This window comes from Chinchilla lanigera, unplaced genomic scaffold (assembly GCF_000276665.1).
Source record: "Chinchilla lanigera isolate Chin_1 unplaced genomic scaffold, ChiLan1.0 scaffold00012, whole genome shotgun sequence".
NCBI lineage: Eukaryota > Metazoa > Chordata > Mammalia > Rodentia > Chinchillidae > Chinchilla > Chinchilla lanigera.
The window spans coordinates 3794280-3818992 of NW_004955413.1; the positions used below are offsets into that span (position 1 = coordinate 3794280).

The window sequence follows — 24713 nt, forward strand, 5'->3', positions numbered from 1 at the left end:
GAAAGAAAGAAAGAAAGAAAGAAAGAAAGAAAGAAAGAAAGAAAGAATGAAAGAAAGAAAGGTGTTTGTGTTAAATATCATGGGTTTATATCTTTAAAAATTTATGAATTAATAATTATCTAATATAGTAAATACCAAAAGATGTAATCTAAACAAACAAAATCTCTTTGTGGTCTTCAATAATTTTTAAGAGTAGAAAAGGTTTCTGAGACTACACAGTTTGAGAACCATGGTGAAGTGAAGGGGTGACCACGCTGAAGCCTGATCTTACTCCATGAGCGAGTTGTTAGCAAACCGCCCAGCAGAGTCAGCCCCATGTCTCCAAGGGTTGCATATTCAGAACTCAACCAACAAGTTCTGAATGTACTGGGGGGGCGGGGTGGAAAGTGACTCTGTATTGAATATGTGCAGGCCTCTTATTCTGGTCATTGTTCCCTAAACAACACAGTATAATAACTACCTACCAAGCTTTCACATTCCATCATCCCTCTAAGTCACCCAGAGAGATGATTTAAAGTGTATGAGAGGGGCTGGGGATTTAGCTCAGCGGCAAAGCGCCTGCCTGGCAAGTGCAAGGTCATGAGTCCGGTTCCTGGTACCGGAGAAAAACCAAAAAAACCAAAAAAATAAATAAATAAATAAATAAATAAAGTGTATGAGAGAAAATACTCTGCCATTCCATAGGAGATCAAGCGTGCATGGTTTTGGGTATCAGCAGGGCCCAGAAGCCAACCCCAACAGGTGCTAAAGGGCAGCTGTTTCCACCCACCCACACCCTATTTCCCAACAATCACGTTAGAAAACAATGCTGTGCACTACGTAGAGCTCAGGTGCTAGAAGCACAGCTGGACTCGGTCCCAACCCCATCACCTCCATAGTTTGTGACTTAAAGAAGTTCATCTTGCTCTTCCTCGCCTGTAAAAAAGGTATGTAGTGTAGAGATCAGAAAATCATCCCTCCTTCCTTAGTCATAAGGCCTTCAGTTTTCAACTGTTACTTGGACACAGACCCTGGGAAGAAAGATCCCATTTCTCAGCCATGGGGCCAAGCTGTGCCCTGTAGACTACAAGCCCAAGGGTCCTCCTATCACTTTCCAGGAATGTGCTCCAAAGAAAGAGCTGCTTCTTTCTGGTGTCTTCTCTCCCAGTGGCTGGGATGGGGCCACAGTGCCTGATGCTTGAGTTGGCATCTTGGCCCATGAGACAGAAGCCCATGGTGAGGAAAATGGAGCAATACGATGGAAGGACCCTGAATCCCAACCACGTGGGCTCCTGACACCCTACCCTGAGCTTGTTTATACGGGAGAAAGAAACTTCTAGATTGTATAAGCAACTGTTACTTTAGGTGTCCCATCATTCACAGCTGAACCTACTCCTAAGAACAGATAGCAATGCCTATCTCAGGTAGTTGCTGCAAAATAAAATTAAACAAGATTATAGCAGGTCAGGAACTGGGGGCTTATAACAATTATTACCATCTGCCTACTGTCTAGATCGGCTTCTCTTCAGCTCTCCACTAAACCATTCTGGCAGGGACACAAAACAAGGGTCAGCTAATTGGCATTTCCAGCATCTTCCTGGCTCCAGTGCTCAGTATCAGCTACTTCTGTCTTCCTTTATCTCCTGTCAGTGGTGCCAGAAGCTGGCAGGACAGCCCAAGCCCAGCTCCTTCAATCCGTGAGCTCACCCTGCCCAGGCGGGTGTGCAGACCCAATTGTGGCCCATCTTAATCACATCTGCAGTTAATCAGAGAGCACCAGGCCCCGACCCAGAGACACCAGGTCTGTTCAAAGGAGAGGGAGAGAAATGCGCATCTCCCCAGTGGCAGGCAGGCAAGGCAAGAAAGCAAAAGCCAGACGTCCATAGCCTGGATATTGTGTCTGTTCCCAAACAGCTGACCAAGGAGGTCTTTCCTATGTAGGGGGCATTCCTAAGACCCAAGTGAACAAAGAGGGGAGAGTCCAATGTATAAAGCACAAGATTGTTCAGCAGGCCCTGATCTTTCCAGCTCTGGGCTGAGTGCCCCTGGAGGAGGTGTGGAGGCGCCTGAAGGAGCCTGAACTGGCTGAAAGCAGTGGGTTCAGGAATTCATCTTGTGCAGGAGGCTGCCTGTCATTGGCCACCCAGCAGGGATGGATGGGGGTGGGTGCTGATTCTATTTATAGCTTCTGGCCCGCCCGAGAGTCCCATCCACATTCCAAGATTCTGATTCATGGTTAAGATTCTGACCAAACAACTACTAGATAGTTTTCCACCAAATGGATTCTTTTCAGGAGTCGGTCATTCTTCTCTAAAAATAGTTGGGGTGCAGTCCTCAGGAGAAGGGGGGTACCTAGATCACAGTAGAGATAGCCCCTCCACACCCTCTCCCCTGGCCTCCTGGGAGGCAGCCGAGTGGTTCTCTGGATCAGGGCAGGCAAGAGGAAGGACAAGGACCAGACACCATTCACTGGTTTCCAGTTTGGGGTCCATCCAAGGGAAGAGACAGCAAAGAGCCCAGTCAGAACTAGTCCACCCATCCTGCTCCAAGCGAGGAAGGACACTCAGCTCTGTAACCACAGCTGATTCCCCCAGCTGCCATACCACTTACCATTCAACTGCTAACGTGTCACCAATGGTTGATTAATTCCTCTTCTGTGTCTTGTCCTTTGTTCTGCCTTGCACATATTATCACACAAACCATAAAAACATCTCCTAAGTGTGTGCTCATGGGGACCATCTTCTATTTACCCGTTCCAGTCCTTACCTGGGAAAGAAGCCACTAGGAAGCACAAGCGTCCCTTAGCACACTTTGGGGACCGGTAGTCCCCTCCTCAGACACCAAAATCCAGGACTGCACAAGTCTCTTGCAGCAAATGGCATAGTATTTGCACATAACCCATACACACCTGTCACACACTTTAAATTGCATCTAGGTTATTTATACTACCTAACACAGTGTAAATGCTACACCAACAGTAGTCTCACTGCCTTGTTGAAGGAGTAACAAGTAGAAAACAGTCTGTGCACGTTCAGTGCAGATGTGATCTTTTCCCACAGTTGTTTGAATTCATAGATACGCAGCCCAGACACAGAGAGCCAGCCGTATTTCTCACAGGTTTTGAGACTGCCATATTCGGGAGGCATTTGAACCGAGAGCCTGGATACTAGCGACATGGTCATAACACAGAACCTGCCACTGGGACAAAGGATGAGCAAACTCCTGGGCCCTTAACCTGCTGCTCATCTAAAACATAGTTTGTGTTTTCTTCTGAGGCAGCTAGGGACTTGAAAGTGATTTTTACTAAAAATCATCTCACTTGGGCCTATAGACCCTCAATAAGTAGTTAAATGTAGAATAAAGCTTGGCCTTCATTTTGTGAGACTGTAGGTCAAATCCTTCTCAGTGCTGGATATAAGCATGGTAATCATTTAGGGTGTGTCTGTCTAAAAGGTGGCAAAACAAGATATATCAGCCTTAAATTTACGTAGCCTATCACCTTACCCTTCAAGACTGGGGACACTGGAATAAGAGATTTGCAGGGATGCGCAGATTCCAGCAGAGCCTCACAGGGCCATGAGGATCACTCCCATGGAAACCAAACTTCCCCTCAAGTCCCAAGGACTAGCCGGGCGTGGTGGCGCATGTCTGTAATCCCAGCAGTAGGGAGGCTGAGACAGGTGGATCGTTGCGAGTTTGAGACCAGCCTGGGCTACAAAGTGAGTTCAAGGCCAGCCTGAACTGCATAGTGAGACTTTGTCTCAAAAGGCAAAAAAAAAAAAAAAACCCAAGGACCCAATCTGAGCCACAAAACCAGGACTGAGACACGTGAGTGGAACCTGGCCCATTTTCCTAACCCTGAAAAACTGGCCTCCTGTTTTTGCAGGTGCACCAGTCTAACCCTTGTGTTGAGGTGGGCCCTCTCCAGCTGCTCAGGCTGGATTCCTGTCCGACGTTTTTCTTACTCTCCTTTGTTAAGGACTGATCTTTGTCCGTTCTTCAAGCTAAAATCCTTTACCATTTTTTCTTACTTTTGATTAAAGCTTTTTCCTGCAAATTCTTGCTTTGGTTTTAATTCCCACTGTCACTAAAGCAAAGACCCACAATAGCTCTAACGCTGGGACTTTATCCAACTTCCTTAAGGGTTTGTCAAATAAGTAACCTAAAAGGTAAGTTCTGGCTGATCCAGGGGAAATCTTTGCAACCCATGGCAGCCACCAAGCCATGCTGGGAGGCTAAACTCCAAAGGAACTGTCACCCCTGTCACCACTGTCCCAGCACAGCCACTCAGTTCACTGCCCCCTCCCCCACTGCACTCAGGTGAGAAAATTCACTATAAAGGTACTTGTTCATTCGGGTATTTAGGAGAGCTGCTCCCTCAGAGAAAGAAGGCTGAGACACAGAGCAAGAAAGTGACTTGCACAAGGATACAGAGAACCGAGTGGACCCAGGGACTGTACCCTGTGTTTCATTTCTTGGTAAACTACATGAAATAAGTCCTCATTTCTTAGTCTACCAATGACTCAGACAGACTAGAACATACTCACTTTGTAACAGGAGAAAGGCAGGCTTGTGCTTGTATCCAAACCCCAGTGCCAGGCTAAGCACTGCTGGACAAAGTGAGTGGGCACCCTGGATGTCAAGCCAGGCCAAGATGTTGTCATGACAACTAACTCCTTAGGGATCTTGGGTTCCAAGGGACTTTGCATGATATTCACTGCTTTCCATGGGCCACGCTATTCCCCAACAACGGTCTCCCTGAATCCCAACTATTCTACCAAGCAAACAAATGCAGCAAAATCCTTCCCAATTGCTGAGACAAGCCTCAGACCAAAGCACCCAGTGAAGTAATGGAAGAGATGGAGATGCCCAGAGTGGGCCTAATCAGCCACATCTCTGGGCTAAAACTGTCTCCTCGCCGCCTATGAGACCCCCTTATAGCTCCTCTCTGAGCACAAATACTAGGAAGTACTGGCTACATCCTTTGCAAACATCATTTAATGAAAACATGCAGAGTGAACTGCTTTGTCCCCAACAGAGTGGATATTTTATGTTCCTCTCTGAGCTATCGAGGAGACAAGTTATGGTTATTCAAACTCAGCAGCAGTGTGACAAATATTAGCTCATGGGACAGGTGATTTTCTAGAACAAGAGGAATAGCAGGTGAATGGCACACTGTCTCACACAAGAGGGAAGGGGGAAGGGGCAAGGAGAGCACTGCAAAAAAGTGAAAATGTAAAAAGTAAAAGAAAATAAAGACTATGTTCACCTAACAAACACCAAATTCAGAGATCAGAAAAAAAAAAAACAGAAAATCTGAGGCTGTTCAGAGACTGGCAGGAATACAGATGGATGAGGGCTCAGACCTGGAGCAACCAGAAGGAAAGACCCTCACTTGTTCAGTATTTAGGGACATTGAGGGGCAGGCAGGGCTGCTGCTTCCAACGGGCACAGAATAAAAGGAGGGGCTTATCAAGGACAGGGAGAACACCTAGGGCCGAACCCCACAAGCTGCCTGGAAAGAACCTACCGAAGGTGCTCCGAGGACTTGACAAAGCCAAGGTCACAGCATCGCCTGTCTATCCAGGCCTGGTTTGCTGAAAGCGTTCATGAAGTCGGGAGGAAGTGGATCTAGGTATCTTCTAGGAGCACATTCCCCTCGGAGTTTCTATGAGCTTAAGCCTCCTAACATTAATGAAAGGTAGTTTCTCCAGCTGATGCATCACTGGTAGCCCAAATAATAACTGGGGGAATGAGTCTTCTCAGTGAAAACAGGTTATCTTGAGGACCAACTCCTAGGAAGTATATGGAAAGAACCCTTAGGGCTAGAGACAAAAACGTCTTTATGTTCACTCTGATAGCAGCAGGGAAGGCGGGAGACAGATTTGTGGCCTGTGTGGCAAAACACCAAGTGACTATGGTTCACGTGGGGGACACTGTAAACACATCTGCACACTGTACGTGCAGTTTAATGTTGCTGTGCTGATTTCCCAGCAAGTGGTAGCAAAACCTTCTAGAAGAAGGGCCCCCTTTCCTCATCAGAAAGAGCACAGCTGGTCTAATGCTGTCCCCTGGCCCCTTGGGCTTCCCCATTGCAGGCAGAACCACAACACAAAGCCACAATCTTTTTATGAGGTTCACCCCCTTCTGAGGTTTCCAGGACCAAAACTGTTAAAAAGAAAGAAAAAACTGCCAAGGATCTTTCTTCCTAAAATACGCGTTGTGTGGAAGAACCATTTTCAAATTAACATCAATGATTTGTGACTTGGGGATTCAGACTCCAGCAATCTTGCCCTTAGTTGGAACAACTGAACAAACTGAAAGTCTGCATGCAGTCAGTAGGCCATTACCAGTCCCAGGACAGAGAGGTACTGGGTTTCATTGACACAACAAGGAAATACTCATTCCCTAGGTGTACATAATCCCTAGGTATAAACTGGCTCTCGGGATGAGCTGTATCCTTGCTAGGCCTCTCAAACATGGGAAACACCAGAGGAAAAGGGGGCACAGATAAGGGTGGTGCAGTTTCCTCCCCACCCCGAAACCTCACCCTAAAACACTTAGAGCCAGGATGACCAAGATGGTAAAGGATGCCCCATTTACCAGCCCATACCTCTGAATTTGGGGCCCAGCGGAGAGACAGTGAACCATTCAAAAGACCACCTTAATCATCTCCCAGGAGATGAGTATTGTACCTCCCAGCCAATGAGAGAGCCCCAGTGGTGGGCAAACACAATATGATTAGCTGAGGACAAAGCAACCTTGCTTTCTTAGCTTAACAATCCGAGAGTTCTGAGCTTGAAGAAGCTTGCACCTGTAGGTCAAGTGTATTTGGTGCCTCAGTCCAACACTAGAACTAGGTACCAAATTTCTTAAGCAGTTCCCAGGACACTGGTTAGGAAGAACTTTAATGTACTCAGGAGACAAAGTGAGTAGTAGGATACAGCTGGAGCCTCCAAAGGTGCTCCTGGGGAGGCTAGCAAAGCTCCTCCCTCCCTGCCCTTTGTCTCCAGGAAACAAAGAACCCAGTCTCCCTCCTCCACGCCCTCAGATCCGGTTCTCCACTTGAGGATAAGTCTTCTGAGAATGTGTCCTCACCTCCTGCAGTAAAAGTAATTAGTACTTTGTACTCTGGAGGGCGAGGGAGCATCTGTCAAGCACCCACTCCACACTGCCTGTTTGTAAAATAAAGTGAGACAAATGTGATCAGCTCTCCAAGACTTGTTCATTTCACCCCTGCCTACGGAACACTGAAGAGAGGACTCATCCGTCAACAACAGCATGTAAACTTAGACATGAAAGCAAGAAATTCTAACAGCCCCCCTCTTCCTCGCTGCACACGATACCCTGAGTGTGATCACTCTGAAATTCACCTGTATGGACAAGCAGCTCAGAGGACAAGCTGGGCTCTGTCGCTCACCTGTCTGGCTGTGCAGTTCTGCCAGGCACCTCCCAGGCACCTTCCTTCCCACCTCAAGCTAAGCTCAGCTCCCGAAAGGAATGTATTATACTTGGAGGGAGGGGAAGACAGGAATGAATTCTGGAGCTTACACCTTATGCTCGTTGAGCCTGCTGCTCCCCACCCTGCTCTCAAAGCTGGGGCACTCCAGGGGACACACAGGATGGGAGAACACCAAGGGGCACCTCCTCGTTGTCATAGTAATAGCGGCACATACAATGGAGACCTCTGGTAAAAACACTCTGCACAGGTTCCCTCTCTCCTTTCCCTCGGTGGCCCTTGCTGGTGCTGTTCCTCAGCCTCTTTCACATAGGTGGAAGCCAGGGCTTGGAGAAGGCATGTGTCTTACCCAAAGCTGCCAAGTCAGTACCTAGCCTGACCCAAACCCAATGCCATGCCCAGGGGTGAGAGAAACTCAAGGCACTGTCAAGGGCAAACTTCAAATATTCCCAACTGGAAAAAAGTCGTCTCCCCCTCCCACACAACAGCACCCACCACTAGGTGCTAGAACTGAGTCGGCCTTGTTAGTACTGGGCTGTGTTCCAGAGCATGCAGGGTTTTAGGAACCAGCCAGGGCTCCCAGTACCATTGAATTACTGGAAACCAAGGGAAAAAGTCTCTTGGAATGTGTTTGTTTACAAGTTGAAAATCCCTGTGTTAACAATCTAGGCCCTAGATTAGCAGCAAGCCAGGATAACTTCCCGACCTGACGTACTCCTGGGTCCAAAGTTCAGACTGTTTTATAAAAATAAAGAAGACTCATGGACGAGCAACCAGCTAATAATGAGGCTTTCTTGTGCTAAGGTAGGGGTCTGTGAGTGTAGACAGGCGTCACTTTGTGTCCGGAGTAGGAGAGGGCTGGGTTTCTCTTCTTACGTGCAGGGTTGGGGGAACCCAGGGTCCACCATTGAGAGACTCTGGATTCTTACTGAGGAGGTCACAGCAATTCCTAGGTAACACTGAGATAAGATAGTAGTAAAAGATGGGTAAAAAAGAGACAAGACTGGAGCTGGGGATGTGGCTCAGTGGTAGAGTACTTGCCTAACATGCACAAAACCCTGAGTTCAATTCCCAGTACCAGAAAAAAAAAGAGAAAGGAAAGAAGAAAAAAGAGACAAGATGATCATAACTAAAAAATTGTACTTTTAAGATTGCAACTTCCAGAACCCAGCCAAAGTTACCCAAGACAATGCACTTCAGCATTCCTCTGGTTCAATCTACACCCATCAAAACCCAAATTCCTCAGGAATACTAGGAGTCCATAAATTGGCTTGAGAAAGTAAAGTGCAGGCACCTGATACCAAGATAAGGGAGCAGGTTGCAAACCCAAAGAATGTTCAAATTACCTACTTAAAAAAAAAAAAAAAGCCCACATCTGCATACCTGTAGAATGGGCAAATACCCATTTCTAGGGTGGGGAGTGGGCCACCTTTTCCCGGGCTTTTCCACCCCTACAAGACAGGGGTAAACATTCCCCATTACAAACTGTAATACATCTCTGAGTGTCGTGCTCTGCTCTGGAGTGCATCTTACACCTCTAAGAAACCCTTCTCACACCTCTTACTGAGGCACCCCGAAAATTCTTTCTCTGCAACAGGAATCAGGGAACCTGCTGCAAGAGGGTGGGTTAAGTTCCACATTTCAGTTCCATATTTCACCCCAGCCAGGTGACAATACCACTTAACTTGCCTTTATTATTCCCTTAAGTATTTCCTGAGACCCAGTATGTACTGACTCTCTGTGTATAATTCACAGAAACATGCAGTAAGGAGTTGTTCAGAACTGAAAGGAACCTTAAGAATCATATGCAGCCCAACTCCTGCAGAGAAAGACCCGCAGGTGAGTAACTCTAGCAGCCTTTTACTGCCCCTCCACCAGGTAAGGGAGAAAAAGCCCTTACCAGACTCTGAATGCTGACTTCTTGATCTTGGACCTCCCAGGCTCCAGAACTATAATAAATAAATTTCAATTACCCAGTTCCAGACATTTTCTTACAGCAGCACGAATAGACTGAGACACTCACAGTATCTATTCACTAGCCCAGACCCATTTTTAGAGTTCCAGGCACAGAAAAGTACTGAATTGGAGTTGGACGGATTCTAGTCACCATTAGTTTCAGGAGGATAAGGGCCTGCGGGACCCCGCACTGAGCAGCCAGTAAGACCCATGGATAAGTCAACTCCTGCCCTAGAGGAAGGGCTTGAAGCCAAGTCCACCTGCCATTTACATCAAGGAGTCACACACCACCCCGGCCATGTCCAGCCAGGCTGTACTCACCTCCTGCATTTCCCCCCAGGAGCTGTTGCAGCGGCTGCTGGGAGGGGACACCCGCTGGCACCGCTGTTCCCCACTGCTCAGGGCCCAGGAATTGGCAAAGTCATATGGGTCCGAGGTCAAGGTCCCTGAGGAACAGCATTAGAAAAATGATGCTTCAGCTGTGCTGAGTGAAAGGTCTAGGTGTATTGCTACCTGAAGAAAACTTTTACTAGATTAGACCATCGGTATTTAGGGTGGGGAAGACCTTCTGTACAATGCTCAACGTGGCACCACAGGGCACGGGAATTGGAGCTAAGTAAGTGGAGAGGGATGGATGAATGGGTGGGTGGATGGATGCATAGATGAATGGATGCATGGATGGACAGATGGATACAATGAGAGATGACATGAAAGTTGATTAGGAAGATGCCACCCGACGTCCTTCTCATGCCTCTATAAAGCCTTTTCCTTCTGTATGAGTCATCCTCCTTCCTCCTATTGCCTTGACTATCTTCACTCATGCTTGGGATGCAGCCCAGGATGCAAGCACTTCCTCCCAGGAGCCAGGAGCATTTCAGCATCAGCTCTCCTCCCTTCCCCACTTCAGCCTGGTTGAGTATACCCCTTCTCTGTACCCCCTCCTGTCCTTATGCCGTAACTCTCACTTCCCTTTGTGTTAGCATTCTTTTTAATTATATTCATCTCCAATTCAACAGTGGCCTTTTAATGAAGGGCATGAGCTGTGTCTCTTATCTCTACTTTTTTTTTCTTTATTTTGGTACTAGGAATCAAACTCACAAACTCGTGCTTGCCAGACAGGCGCTGTGCCACTGAGCTACATCCCTAGCCCTCTACATCTTATACAGTGCATTATAAATGCTCAAAACTCTTTTGGAGGAGGGAAGGTAAGGATGTGACATAGAACTTAACTCCTCAGTCCTGGAGTCCTCTAGATTCTCACAGAATCTGTGCTTTGGTGCTTGTAGCATTTATGCTGTTGTAAGCTACCTACAGTGGACCGTGAGGGCCCTCTGAGCCTAAATGGCCACCACAGAGCAACTACCTGATAACCCTGCTGAATCTTTGTTACATAGGTAGTAGTATGGGACTGCTGCCTTTGCAGAACTGACATGAGCAGTCCTTTGCAGAGCCAGGCCTGGAAGAATGAAGCAAGTTTTAAGGTCCAATAATGCACTTGGCAATGGGAAATAAACTATGTTGGGGGGAAAAAAAGAAAATTGAGGTCTTAGAACTATAGTCAGTTAATATGTGGAGTGTGATAGGAAAAAAAAAAAAAACAAAACCATTTCCCCTTTACAGATATATTCACTTCTTGCTATTCCATAAATATTATCTCATGTAAATGATGATGTCATTAAGTTAAGGATCTTGGGAGGAGGAGCTTCTTTTGGGCTATTTGAGTGGTCCCTAAATACAGCCACACATGTGTTTAATGTGACAGGCAAGAGCATCAACAGAGGAGAAGCTACTGTGGAGACAGAATGATGTGATCACAGGTCAAAGGTCACCTGCAGAAGCTAGAAGAGGCAGGGAGTAGATCCTCCCCTAAAGCTTACAGAAGCAATGAAGCTCTGCCAATGCCTTAGTTCTGGACTTCTGGCATCCAGAATTGTCAGAGCGTAACTTTTTGTTGTTTTTAAACTACTAAAATTATGGTGATTTTTGGCAGCTACAAAAAATTAATACATTGGAGAAGCCAAGTGGACAAGAACTGAAATCTGAGGTACCCACCATGTGTCAAGCACTGTGCTGGCAATCTTTGGCACTTGGCCACTCCATAGCACAGGCTTGGATGTTTCCTCATAAACCATCTTAAGGAAGAGGTGGTAACCTAGGCTGAACCCAGCACCCCATGAAGCCCACTCATCGGAGGGAGGAGCTGAACTGGAGGACCTTGAAGATCCTTCCCAGCCCTGACCTCACATAAGTGAAACTTTATGTCCCAAACTCCATGGGCATAAGGCTGCCTAACAGGTATAATTATAAATATTCACATTTAGAGAAAACCATCCAAGAGCTAGAGTTAAAGTCAAGCAGGGCAGAGTCCAGAAATCAGAAAGCACAGTTAATGGTTTGGAAGCAAATAGTTGAGTTTTTACTAACCAACGAAAATTACCCCACACTAAATAATCCGCTGGAGATGATTTCCCAGATACCATCAGAATCTTGTGTGGTGTTTGTTTGTTTGTTCATTTTCTTTTGGAATTTTTTGTGTTTTGTTTTGTTTTAATGGTTTGGTTTTGTTGCCAACAAATACCATCTTCTACCTCATGGTCTAGATCCTATTTTTAGTTTTTTAAACACTAAAGTCCATAATAAGAAAAATGTTTTAGAAGTAAGACCCCCATTTCTAGCAACATGGCAGATTAGAAAAATCCAAAACCTATTCTGTTACAACAGACAAATGCCCTCTTGAATCCACAGATAACTTCACAAAAAAGTAGAGGAAATTCCAAGAGGCAAAAAAATTAATAATAATAATAATAAAGAGGAGGGGGAAAAGGCAAACGAAAAGAAGAAAAACAGAAAAAATTGGAGAAAAGCAAAACCTGGAAGTCCTCTGACTTCAGGATGTTAGAGGATGTCATCTTTCTAACCCAGGTGTCTTAGGCTGAAACAACTCTGTTGAGACAGAAATGGGTCCTGGAGCCTCAGGATGAAGCTGTGACCCTTGAGGGATGACACTCTCCATATAAAGTTGACAAGGGAAAATCCACTCTGAGAAATGAGACACAAAAACAGTTTGTTTCTTTAATTTGAGTGAGTGAGCTCTGATTAAGAGGGGAGAAGAATCTCCCCTGACACAAAGCTCTCTGAGTGGTGGGACAGTCCTTAGGGAGCTTTCAGCTTCTCATTTATACTTCATATAAAATTCAGTAACTCTGGATTAAAAATTTCACATGTGACATTTCCAAAGATGACCTCATAATCTCATACTATGGAACACTGAAAATAATCCACTGGAAGCAAGAGTTAGCAGACCCCAAATTAGCTGAATTAGAGCTCCACAAACTTCACATAATTAAATTTTATACAGATTATAAAATATGTGTTAAATTATTGTTACACAAAAGAAACTTAAACTCATTAAAAGAACAAGAAAATAAGAAAATAATAGAGTAGAAAATAGCCAGATTTATCTCCTAAAATTACAAATAGTCAATGAAATAAAGAGAAATTTCCATTGATCGAGTAGACATCATCCCCAAATTAGACAAAGTTAAGAGAAATTAGTGAATTTGAAAATATAGGTAAGGAGTCAGGGAAAAGAGAGAGCCCTGATCTGTAGCACTTGCCAATTTCTATGATGTGAATATGCCTAACATGCCCGATTTCAAGGTACCAACGTGGTACTACTAATGTGGAGCTGGGAAGAGGTGCACACAGTTGGTTTTGCACGAGTACAGCCCTTGACCTTCACAAATCACCTGAAAAGCAACATAGAAGAATAAAAAGATGGGAGATGGAAGTAAAGTAAAGAGAAAAAAAAAGAATGAAATAAAAATATCCAACATATGTCTAATAGTTCCCAAAGGAGAAAAGTGATGGAATTGCAGGCGTGGGCCACCATGCCCATCCACCTAAATTTTTATTTTGAGACAGGGCTTCACTACATTGCTCAGGCTGACCTCACACTTACAATCCTCTTCCTCAGTCTCCTGTGTAGCTGGGATTACACATGTGTGCCACTATACCCAGCAGTAATATGGCCTTTTACCTTTGTGTATGTCATCTTTTCATTTTTGATAGTCTGAAATTTTATAAGATTGTATCTATGGGTGGATTTTATTTTTATTATCTTGCCTGAGGCTTATTGTGATCCCTGAATCTGATAATTTTTATTTTTCCTTAGATTTAGAAAATTTTCATTTATTTTTTCTTCTCTGTAACGGGTATAGCCCCTTTGGAAAACAAGGTGAAAGTTTGTTATAAAACTAGACATACACATGTCCTACCACCCAGAAATCCCAGTCCTAGATATTTACCCAGAGAAATTAAAACATATGTCTATACAAAAAACCTGCCAATGCATGCTACTTCATGCCTATTAACATGACAACTCTTAATACATATGTCAAGCACTGGCAAGCATGTAGAGAAATTGGAACACTTTTATAGGGTTGATAAGAATATATAAAGGCAAGCCACTGGAAAAACCATACAATTGTCCTTTAAAAAATTAAAAACAAAATTACCATAGGAGTATAATTTATATACAGTAAAATCACACTTTTAGGTATAGTTCCACAAGAATTAGAATCAGGGTCTTGAAGAGATATATGCATAGCTGTATTTATAGCAGCATTGTTGACCATAGCTAAAATACAGAAGAACACAAGTACCCATCAGTGGATGAATGGATAAGCAGAGCGTGGTATAAATATACAATGGAACGTTGAGTCTGGAAAAGGAAGAAATTCTGACATAGGCAGTAACACAGATGAGCCTTGAAGGCACTATGCAAAGTGAAATAAGCCAGCTATAAAAAGCCAAACATTGTATGCTCCCGCTTATGTAAGGTACTTAGAGTAGTTAACATCGTAGAGACCAAAAGTAGAGTGGTAGTTTCCAGAGGCTGGGGGAGAAGAACAGGAAGCTACTGCTTAAGTGAGTAGAGCTTCAGCTTTGCAAAATGAAACTAAGTTGTGGAGACGGATGATGGTGATGGCTACATAATAATGGCTGCAATTTAATGTTAATGAAATATGATTAATTCCACAAGCATACATAGAATCTGTACCAAACTGAGAATATATTCTCTTTCAGCATAAAAATCGTGACATCTGTGCTAGGTTACAAACAAGTCTCCACGCTGGGCATGGTGGTGCACGCCTGTAATCCCAGCACTTGAGAGGCTGAGGCAGGAGGATCACTGTGAGTTCGAGACCAGCCTGGGCTAAAAGTGAACTCAAAGCTAACCTGAACTGCACAGCAAGACCATGTCTCAAAAAGACAAAAAAAAAAAAAAAAACAAGTCTCCACAAATTTCTAATTTAATTTCAAGATCAATATGATTATAAAACGTTTGCCTCAAATATTCTAAACAGTGGAACATTTTAAACACACTATAGTTTGAAAAATAACTCAAAATGGAAGTTAGGAAATTCATGGAATGAAATAAAAACAAAAACATGGTGCATATTAAAATTGATAGCTGTCGTGGTAATTAGAGGAAAATCTATAGCGTCAAGCGCCCTTATGGCACAATAAAAGAAGTAAGTGCCAGGGAAGAAAAAACAAATGATCTTACTGTTTTTCAACACAGTACAATACAACCAAAGAAACAGCCAACTATTTCTCTCATTGGAGAGTGAATGAGTCAAAGAAACAGGATATCATTTATAAATCTTCAGCTTTTACAAAGGAACATAACAATTAAATGTCTAGGGGATTAAAGCTATCAAAAGAAGATTAATAGTTGTGTTCACACCCATGTTTTCTTCTATTGCTCCTGAACAAACATAAGCTGGCCTTTTCAGAGAGTGGGGAACCACTCTTTATAGACGTTAGCATTCATTTGCAGGTGGGCTTGGGAGGGGCTATTCAAACCACCCAACATTCACCCACTGTCTACTTACACCATCCAGTATTTGCCAACTATGTACCATGTCTAAGTAGCTATAGGGGACTAAAAGTTGAACAAAGTCGATCTGAGGAACTCCAGGGTATGGATTGGCCAGAGGTCTAAGCACTAAGGTAGGATAAGGAAGAAAGGCTGGTGAGATAAACTGAAGCAGTCATGACAGGACCCAAATGCCAGGTAAGGAGTATTAGTGGAGGTCTGTGAAATGGAAATAAAAAGCAAAACCACAACTTAGGGAAATGGTATCCCAAGAAATCTTACCTTCTTGGGTCCTAAAGTCATCTTCAGAAAAAATGTTAAAATCACCACACAGCCCACAGGTCTTGTTGAAGTATCTGTCTAACAGCAGGACTTGAAAGTTGCCGCTGCTATCAACCCTGGCCGCAAAGCCATAGGCCTCACTGGACAGCTTGTAGAACCCAGCCTCAGTTTCTAGATACAGCCCTTTGGCGGCATAGGGCACAGAGATTCTGGAGGGCAAAGGACAGGCTCAGAATTGGGCTTCTTGTGCATTTTCAGGATATTTCTCCCACCTTCCAACCCCAACCCCATGTTACAGGGTTCAGACCCTGGCCCAAAGGGACAGAGGTTCTAGACCTGGTGACAGAGACCTGGCTCCCACCCCACCCTGCTTCCTCTGGGCACATTTACTTCCAGCTTCTTCATGTGAAACATAGGGAAGGGGATCCCCTGGGTCCTTTCTAATTTGGCATTCTGGGCTTCTGACTTACCTCTGGTCCCCCTGCACCACTGTACCATTGACAAACAAATGGATGTCAAAAAATTCCCCAAGATACACAGAGAGACCAACTCTCTCACCATTTTGGAAGTCCCCTGAAAGAAAAAAGAGTAGGTAGCATTTTACTCATAAAAGTCGTTAAATATGTTGATCATATTACTTCTAAAATCTTGTCTCAGTGGAAAACTCCCCCAAAAGACCTAATAAGTAGGCAGCAGAAATCTCCCTCAACATCTCCCTTGCTTGTTCATCTTCCTGTTCACCTCCAAATACTTATTTGAGTGCCTTCTAGATGTCCAGCTTTCCATGGGCTCTTACATCTCACAAAGAAAAATTTAAAAACATGATCACTTGCTTCTGAGAGTTTACAATCTAGCTATAAGTATTAGACAAGCATGTAGCAACAAGGTACAGCAGCAAATAGAAGCAACAAGAGAAGTTACTCCTAGAAGGGACTCTAGGGTAGTGTTACTAAAAATGTTATCTTAGGGCTAGAGGAGCAGCTGGGTGACAGAGCCCTTGCCTGGCATGGGCAGGGCCATGGGTTCAATCCTCAGCACCACAAAATAGACAGATGAGAGAGACAGAGACAGAGAGAGAGTGAGTCAGTCTTTGGACAGCCTAAACCAGAATCCCTGAGTTCTTTCAAAATAAAAATGGTGATCCATGACTCAATTCTAAGGACTCAATAAATGGTCAGTGTTGCCTTTGCCTCTGAGATGTTTAAGTGGTCAAACACACGATAAAACAGTGTCCATTCATGGTCCTGGTGTGAGGGGCAAAAACAGAGACAAGGGTACTGGCAGCTGACAAAGGGGAAAACTTGGCAAGACATTTTTCACAACGTATCAAGATTAACCGTCTGCAGTGTCTGAGAAGTGCTACCTGGGCTAGATTCATGGTATTCAGAAATAACGGGCTTGGCCACAGGCAATGATGGAGCAAGAAAAGTAGAGTCTGAGTCTCAAGTCTTGAAGACTTGGAAACTGATGAAGAAAGGGAGGGTGGAGGACAGCCAGTGAAGGCCGAGGCCGCACAGGGGGTTCACAGTGCCTTAGGGGTCCTGGAGGAACAGGGAACGGGATGCAGGTGAAAGATTGCCTTGGACATGAGGAAATATATCTCCTCATAGATGGTGTGGGGGAGCATGGGCTCTGGCACCTCAGAAAGAAGGAGACAGGGTATCTGTGGAAGCAAGTCCAGAAGACTTGGGAAGGTCTGTGGACTTCGTATTGCCACCATAGCCAGGAACCCTGATGACTCAACCTAGGAAAGGGCCTCCTCACTTCTGGCCAGGCAGAGGAGTTCTACAACCACATTCTATAGAGCTCCCCACCTGTGCTGCCAGGGGAAAAGGGAGATGCCAAGCAAGGTGAAGGAATATTGTTCTGTATTTAAAAAAAAAAAAAAAAACTTACAAGAGGCCACTGGATTGGGTTGAGTTCCTATACTAGGTCCCAACGGGCCAAACCAAAATGGAGTCACTTATGCTAAAGTTCCACAGGACCAAGCCAAAACAAGGATGGTTATCTGAATGAGAGAGAGCGGCCAAATCCTCAAATGGGCTGACTGAAGCTGTTTATAACCTTACCAGGAAAGTAACTTTGGAAGAACTAATTCCACAGCTACTGTTTCCTGGAGATGGAACCAGGGTCTGGTGTGTGCTAGACAGGTACTCTACCACTGAGCTAGATCTCCAGCCCCTGCCTACTTTTCAATCTTTTGTCGTTTCTGCTCTCTTCATCCCATCTCTATAAAACCAACTTTCTCTGTTCAGGGCATCAGAAAGTTCATTCTACAGAACAAAGAATGAAATGTTACCTGATTCTTAAATAGAAAACAGTTTACTGAGATCTTGTAATTCAATTTGTTCTAATTCTGTCCTTCATCCCTATCTAACCTGGGGAGTCCAACGTGCTCTTCATTTTCCCTGACAACAGTTTTGGAAAGAGCAAATCTTCAGAAGTAGAACAAACTTTCCAACAGCAAGAAATTAGCCATGTGTTATGGTTTAGATCCAGAATGTCCCGCAAATTTCTCACATGTGTGGACAGTGATTGGGTCAAGGGGGTGCTATACTCCTCACTGGATTCATCCGTGAATGAGTTCATAACAATGTGCTGTTAGGAGGTGGGGCCCGGTTGGAGGTGGGGCCCTGGGGTGTGTCTCCAGCAGCTTCCTCCTCTCTCTCTGCTTCCTGGCTGCCATAGTTGAGCACCTTTTCATCTGCCAGGCCCCTCCACCATCTTGTTTCTGCCTCGGAGCCAGCTGACCATGGACTGAAACCGTGAGCCAAAATAAACCTCTCCTCTTTTAAATTGTGGGTGTTGGGTATGGTGTCCCAACTGACAGGAAAGTGACAAAGAAACCAAACTACCGGAGAACACCAAACACCTGGAGATATCAATGGTAGGGTAAACAGGAAAGCACATGAATGTTGGAATGTTGTGTTTGCATTCTTTCAACTTTTCTGTATGTTTGAAATTTTCCATAATAAAATTGTAAAGGAACAGCCAGGCAACAGTCCCTCTGCTGGAAGTCTTCCTGGTTCCGGGGCATTTGCAATGTGCCAAGATCAAGTCCCTTCTTAGGCTTCTCTAAGCTGACACTCCAACCACAATGCACCAGCCTGAGTGACCAGCGACGAGTGATCCAGTGCAAGGATCCGGTCACATCCTCCTCTCCGCATACCTGCTCAGCAGAAGAAAGTCTGCCTGCCACAGAAGAGTACAAAATTGCTGGGATGTCTGCAAGGCCTTGCCCCTCAGGACCACTAACTCCGCCTCTTCATCTGTGTGACCCTCCCCGCAGCCCCAGTCTCACAGGGCAGATAGACGGGGCTTCACTGGGTGATCCAGCAGAAGGTCACCTCTGAGCCAGAGGCTCCTCCCACCTGGAAACAAGCAAGGAGTCCCCGTGGACCTCTCCAGTTCTCATTCACATGGGGATCCAGACTGGGTGGCTGGGAACATGCTGGCCAGGGAGATTTGGGCTGGAGGGTTGGTTTCCAGCCAAAAGAACACTTGGGAGGCAAGTGGGCAGCTTAGACACACCACCTGTACACAGCTCTGGGTCTACAACTACCAGAGGCCTTCAAACATAGACAATCAACTAAAGGAATCCTGTGCTCCACTGAGGCAGAGCTGAGCAGGTGCCACCAGGAAAGCCAGGAGGTCGCTATCATTATAAGGTTGAAAGGCAGGGCCCAAAAGGCTGGACAAGCCAGGAAGTCAGCAGATGCAGAAAGTCCAACAAGGGAGAACCCAGAGACTATCTAGGAGGGTATGGGCATCCCAGTCGTTCTCAAGAAAATAATGCAGGCAACAGGTCTCCTAGAACAGAGGAGGAGGAGGACGGTTTTATAGGCAGAGAAGGGCTGAGGAAAGAACAAAACACTGAGAGGGGAAGAGCCTGCCTTATTAGGCTCCCATCACAGAGCTGGTATGTGATGGCAGAGCTCGAACTTGGGCCTGCGTGGGTTTTCAGTATTTGAAGGGCTTGCTCTGAATGGCCCCAGAAGGGACCATCATTAGCAAGTCCAGGAGAGCAGCCAGTGAGCAGCACCCAGAGCTAGAAGTCGAGACCCACAGTAACCAGCCCCTACCCATCTACCCACCCAGAGGTGAATCAAAAGTAGCAGTCAGCCCTGCATGGTGGTACACACCCACAATCCCAGCACTGAGAAAGCTGAAGCAGGAGGGTCACCATGAGTTTAAGGCCAGCCTGGCCTACATAGCAAGACCCTATCTCAAAAACAAACAAATAAGGGCTGGGAATTTAGCTCAGCGGCAAAAGCGCCTGCCTGGCAAGCGCAAGGTCGTGAGTTCGGTTCCCGGTACCGGAGAAAAAACAAAAAAAAAACAAAAACAAAAACAAAAAACAAACAAATAGCAATCTAGAGGCAGAAATGCCCTTGTGACCTTGGGCAACTACAGAACTGCATAAAGCCTGTGGAGTCCCTGCGTAGGAATGATAAGGGGGCTTTGAGAGCCATTAGCCCACACCCAAAGGAGCCCAAGGGAGTTTGAAAGTTAATAGTTCAGAAAAGCAGACCTTGGGGGCTAGGGATTTAGCTCAGCAGCAAAGCGCCTGCCTGGTAAGCGCAAGATTGTGAGTTCAATTCTTGGTACCAGAAGAAAAAAACAAAAAACAAAACAAGCTGATGCAGAAAAGCAGACCAATGGCAGTGCGTGGGGAGGGTCTTGGAGACCATTTAGATGGCTCTTCAACTGTTTGGGTCCAGAAATCACAGTAAAAACATAATGTACTTCCTGACCCAGTACACACACACACACACACACACACACACACACACACTTCTCCCATATTTACCCTTACCAAGTCCCATGTTCCTGTGTACTCTGAAATTTTCTGATGTTTTCTATTTTATTTTATTAGGGGTAGGCAAAGTATAGATTGGATGTTTAAATTTTAAAATTTATTATAGTAAAGGACCCCTTGCCTTTAACTCCTCTCAGAATTCTTCCCTCACTCTGAACATGCTTACACCAGCCAGGCAGTTCTGGAAGTCTTCTTTCACGTCTTTATAAGGTGTTGATATTCTTTTTTTTTTTTTGGGAACGGGAAACAAACTCATGACCTCAGGCTTGCCAGGCAAGCGCTTATGCCACTGAGCTATATCCTTGGCCCTGTGAGAGGTGATCAAGAATACAATGAATGCCGCTGCCGAGTGCCGCACGACAGAAAGAGCAGGCTTACAAACGCATGACAGCGAGTCTCCACCTGCCTTACTGACTGGTCCTGCCACCACCCAACTTCTGGTTCTTCCTCGAAGTCAAACTGGCCATAAAAAGTAAACATTTTGAATCCATTCAGGACATCCAGGAGCCACAGCAGTGCATCTAGAGGCTCTAGTGAGGCACAGCTTGGAGATTTTCTCCAGAAAGTGGCAAGAACAATGGTATAAATGCATCCAAAGGGAGAGGGACGATTTTGAGGGGTATTACTATCAATGTGTTCTTCACTGTCATCATTTTTACTTTAAACATCCACTGTACTTTCCAATCACACCTTTATTTAATCTTTATAAAAGTTGTTAGGCTCCAGGGCCTGTGGTTCAGTGTGGAAAACACTAACCGAGACTGACTCCATTTTACAGATGGAGAAATTGAGGGCTGGGTTTACATCATCTCACCACTACTGACATCTCAAGCCCAGTCTTTCTGACATTAACAGCACAATACTTGGTGGAAATGAAACAAATCCACACTAAAGTACATTCGATCCAGACTGTAGTACAGGCCAATAACTTCCCAGGAAACTGCCATGAGCCAGTGGGGAATGCGCTGAGCTGTTTGGCGGAGACCCCTAGAGGTGGTGGCAGAGACCAGGGCTCTGGTGCAAACCTGTGTAGGTGGCAGGCATGGGTGTGTCATGATCTGCCCTTTGGCTTGGCCTGTGGCCCTGCCATACAACGCACCATGTCCCAGCCCCATGCTTCTCAAAGTTTGGTCCTCTGGCCAGCTGCACCAACAGTGACCGCTGGGCAATTGTTAGAGAATAAGAAACTCTCAGGCTGCAGCCCAGCTCTACTGATCAGACCTCTGGGGGTTGGGGACTGGAGGCTGGGGGCAGAGCCTAGCTGAAGGCTGAAGCAGCCCTGCCAGTAGTCCTGACACCAGCTCAGCCTACACACACACACACACACACACACACACACACACACACCATACATCCAGCTCCCTGTAAGAAGAACACACTTCTAGTCTCGTGTCCTTGCACACGCTGTCCCCACTGCCTGGAGAATGGAGCTCCTCTCCACCCAACCAAAACCCTCCCATACCCATGGCTCTTAGCCACCCATCATGTAATGCCTTTCTTTAATATAGCAGAGGCCTGATTGAGCTACAGCATTACCAAGAGACAAAGATGAGCAAAACACCACCTTTGTCCTTGAGGAGCTCCTCGAAGCACCAAGAATGGCATGCACCGAGGTCCTGCCATACTAGGTTGCTCTGCAAAGGCAGGGCGGGTGGCAGAGGGAGAAGCTAAACAGCAGAATTCATAGCCATGGCCACAGTCACCACTGCGCTCCCAAACAGCGCACGCGGGCCAAGATAGGACCTTGCATGGATCCCACCTTGCCTGTTGGGACAAGCCCAAGAGCTCTGCAGCCTGTGTGTAACATGAGGCTCTGGGTGTTGCCAAACACTCTCTTTGGCCAGCCTTTGTGTGAGGCTCCTGTGCCCTATTTTCCACGAGGTCTCAACCTTGGGCTCTGTCCTTGGCCTTCTTAGTTGAGTTTTAGCAAGAATCCCACTGGGTCAGTTTAGAAAAAAAGAAGAAAAATCTCACCTTCAACATATGATTCAATTCCTCCTACTCCAACCATGGTCTCTAGTTGTGTGGCTTGACTTCATAGGATTCCCCTTGTCCTGATGAGTCCTCTTATAGTTTCCATCTCTGACATGCCCCCTTCTTTGGCTCTAGATTCCACTTTCCCTTGTATTTGGAGCTGAACTCTCTTTCTCTCCCCCTGCAGTAGTCCCTCGTGAATACAAGGTCTTCCCACCAGTTTAACAAGTGCCATGGAATTTTTCCTTTACAACACAGCTCTGGCCATTGCTCCTTGGCTCCCTAAAGCAGAGGACCAACCCTCACTGGCTTTTGTACCATCCTTCTCACACACTGCAGCTGATTGACTCTTAGAGTGAGACATTCACCAAACCATAATTCTCCACCAGTGGTCCAGCCCCACTTCCCTAAGGGGAAGGCTACCCTACTAAGTAGCTTTCCCCTTAGTACAAAGGAAATATCCTTCAACCTGAAAAGCTGGGAGTTAAAATCTAGGCCTTCCTTTTATTACCTTCCAGGCCTCGGGGGATTATACAACTTCTTTGGGCCTTATTTCTTCCTCTATAAAACAAGGGTGACTATACCTACAGCTCAGAGCTGTTGTAGGGTATGGGAATAACACCTATATAGTACCAGCACTTTTTCTGGTAACGTGGGATTTGTACAACATAAGCTAGATATTCTGAATTCCACAAGCCACCAAGAAAACAATGACCCTTTCTCACTGCAGGGAGCTTTATGTGTTCCAAATGTCCTTGTAGATGTTTTGTTATTGTTTGTTTATTTTGATTTGATTTGGGTTGGTTTGTTTTGTTTTGTTTTGTTTTTTGTTTCTGGGTGCTAGAGATTGACCCCAGGGCCAGGCACAGGCTAGGTTAAGTGCTCTACCGCTGAGCTACATCTCCAATCCTCTTTCTATTTTATTTTGAGATAGAATCTTGCTAAGGTGCCCAGGCTGGGCTTGAACTTGTGACCCTCCTGCCTTGACCTCCTGAGTGGCTGGGATCATAGGTGTGTGTTACCAGGGCCAGTAAGATCACCATTTTTTCTTGGTGCTTTGGAGCTCCCAGAATGTAGCCTGGACCCAGAGCAATAAAAGTACCCACTAGAGAGCAAAAACACTCTCTGCCATCCACCAGGCTCTGATAAACAGACAACCTGGAGAAGCCAAGGGAAGCCAGGTATCATGGAAAGGCCATTGCCCTCCACGTTCTCAGCAGTGACCTGTGTGCGAAGGTATGCAGTAAAAACTGGGCCCTCCCCCAACACCAGGGCTTCGAGCAGCTCCCTTGGTGGCAGAACTCACCCAGAATGGAGAAGGAGTGTTTCTGACAGTCCCCTGCCAAGAGGTAACTGCAGTCTCCCGCGAAGCTGTATATGTTCTTGTCAAAGGTGTTGATGAAGTCGCTTCCAAAGAGGCTGCACCGGGCCGTGGAAGGCCTGTCTAGACTCCTTTCAGTGCAGAAGGTCCCTGGTGGGAAAGCGCTGGGTGAGCATAGCTGGGACCATCAGACTAAGCTCTGACCTGTAGGGAGCTACTTTCCAGCCTACACAAGACTGCAGTGACTGCTTCCAGCCCCAGGTATGAGCCAGGACTCAGGGCAGTCATGGACCAGGCTTTCAGGCTTCTGGAAATCTATTCACCTTAATGGTATTCCTTACAGACTTAAAATGTCAATAATGCCCATAATAGAAAATTTGGAGAATACAGAAGAAAATATAAGTTGAAATCATCCATGACCCAACATTCAGCAATAACTACAGTTAATATTTTACTACTAATCTTCTTGTTCCATTTTAGGGTCCTTACACGGTTACAGATTTTTACAAACTGGTGATTGTCCTGTATCAACCGCATACAACGTCAGTTTATTTCTCAATAGACTATAAATGATTTTCCATGTCTCTATATATTTATTTATGTATATATTTATTTACATACATATTAAACTGATTTTTAGTGGTTGCATCGTATCTTCCAGCTATATATTGTATCACTTCCCACTGTTAAATTCTCAACATGTTCTTAAAGTGTTTACTATTATAAATAGAATTCAATGAACATCTTGTACATAAATCTAGTACATCTGGGGAAGGTTAAATTTTAGATAGATCAGACAGTGTGTGTGTGTCACTGTGGTTATGAAGTGCTAACTGCTACCACATGCTAACTTCTCATGTATGCGCATGTGTGTGCGTGTGTGCATGAATGCATGCATGTGTGGATAGGTGGAGAATTACAGCAATAAGTTTCCTCTGGCTCATCCTCTGCCCGGTGGCGAGTGTGCAGAGAGTGTGACAGATGTACACTTCTCCCCACACAAACTGTGGACAGCAGGCTATATGCTGCTGACCTACAA

At 45.4% G+C, this 24713-nt stretch overlaps 1 protein-coding gene across 2 annotated transcripts in view; it reads right to left on the minus strand.

Moving 5' to 3' along the window:
• Vwf (von Willebrand factor) overlaps positions 1 to 24713 on the minus strand; it is a 153119-nt gene that overhangs the window by 121810 nt on the left and 6596 nt on the right. For both annotated transcript variants that reach the window (XM_005378755.2, XM_005378754.1), the window contains 4 exons: positions 23660 to 23824; positions 16031 to 16133; positions 15561 to 15769; positions 9716 to 9840 (listed from right to left, as the gene is read on the minus strand). In XM_005378755.2, the coding sequence (XP_005378812.1) occupies positions 9716 to 9840; positions 15561 to 15769; positions 16031 to 16133; positions 23660 to 23824 (602 nt within the window). The remainder of the gene's footprint in view (positions 1 to 9715; positions 9841 to 15560; positions 15770 to 16030; positions 16134 to 23659; positions 23825 to 24713) is intronic.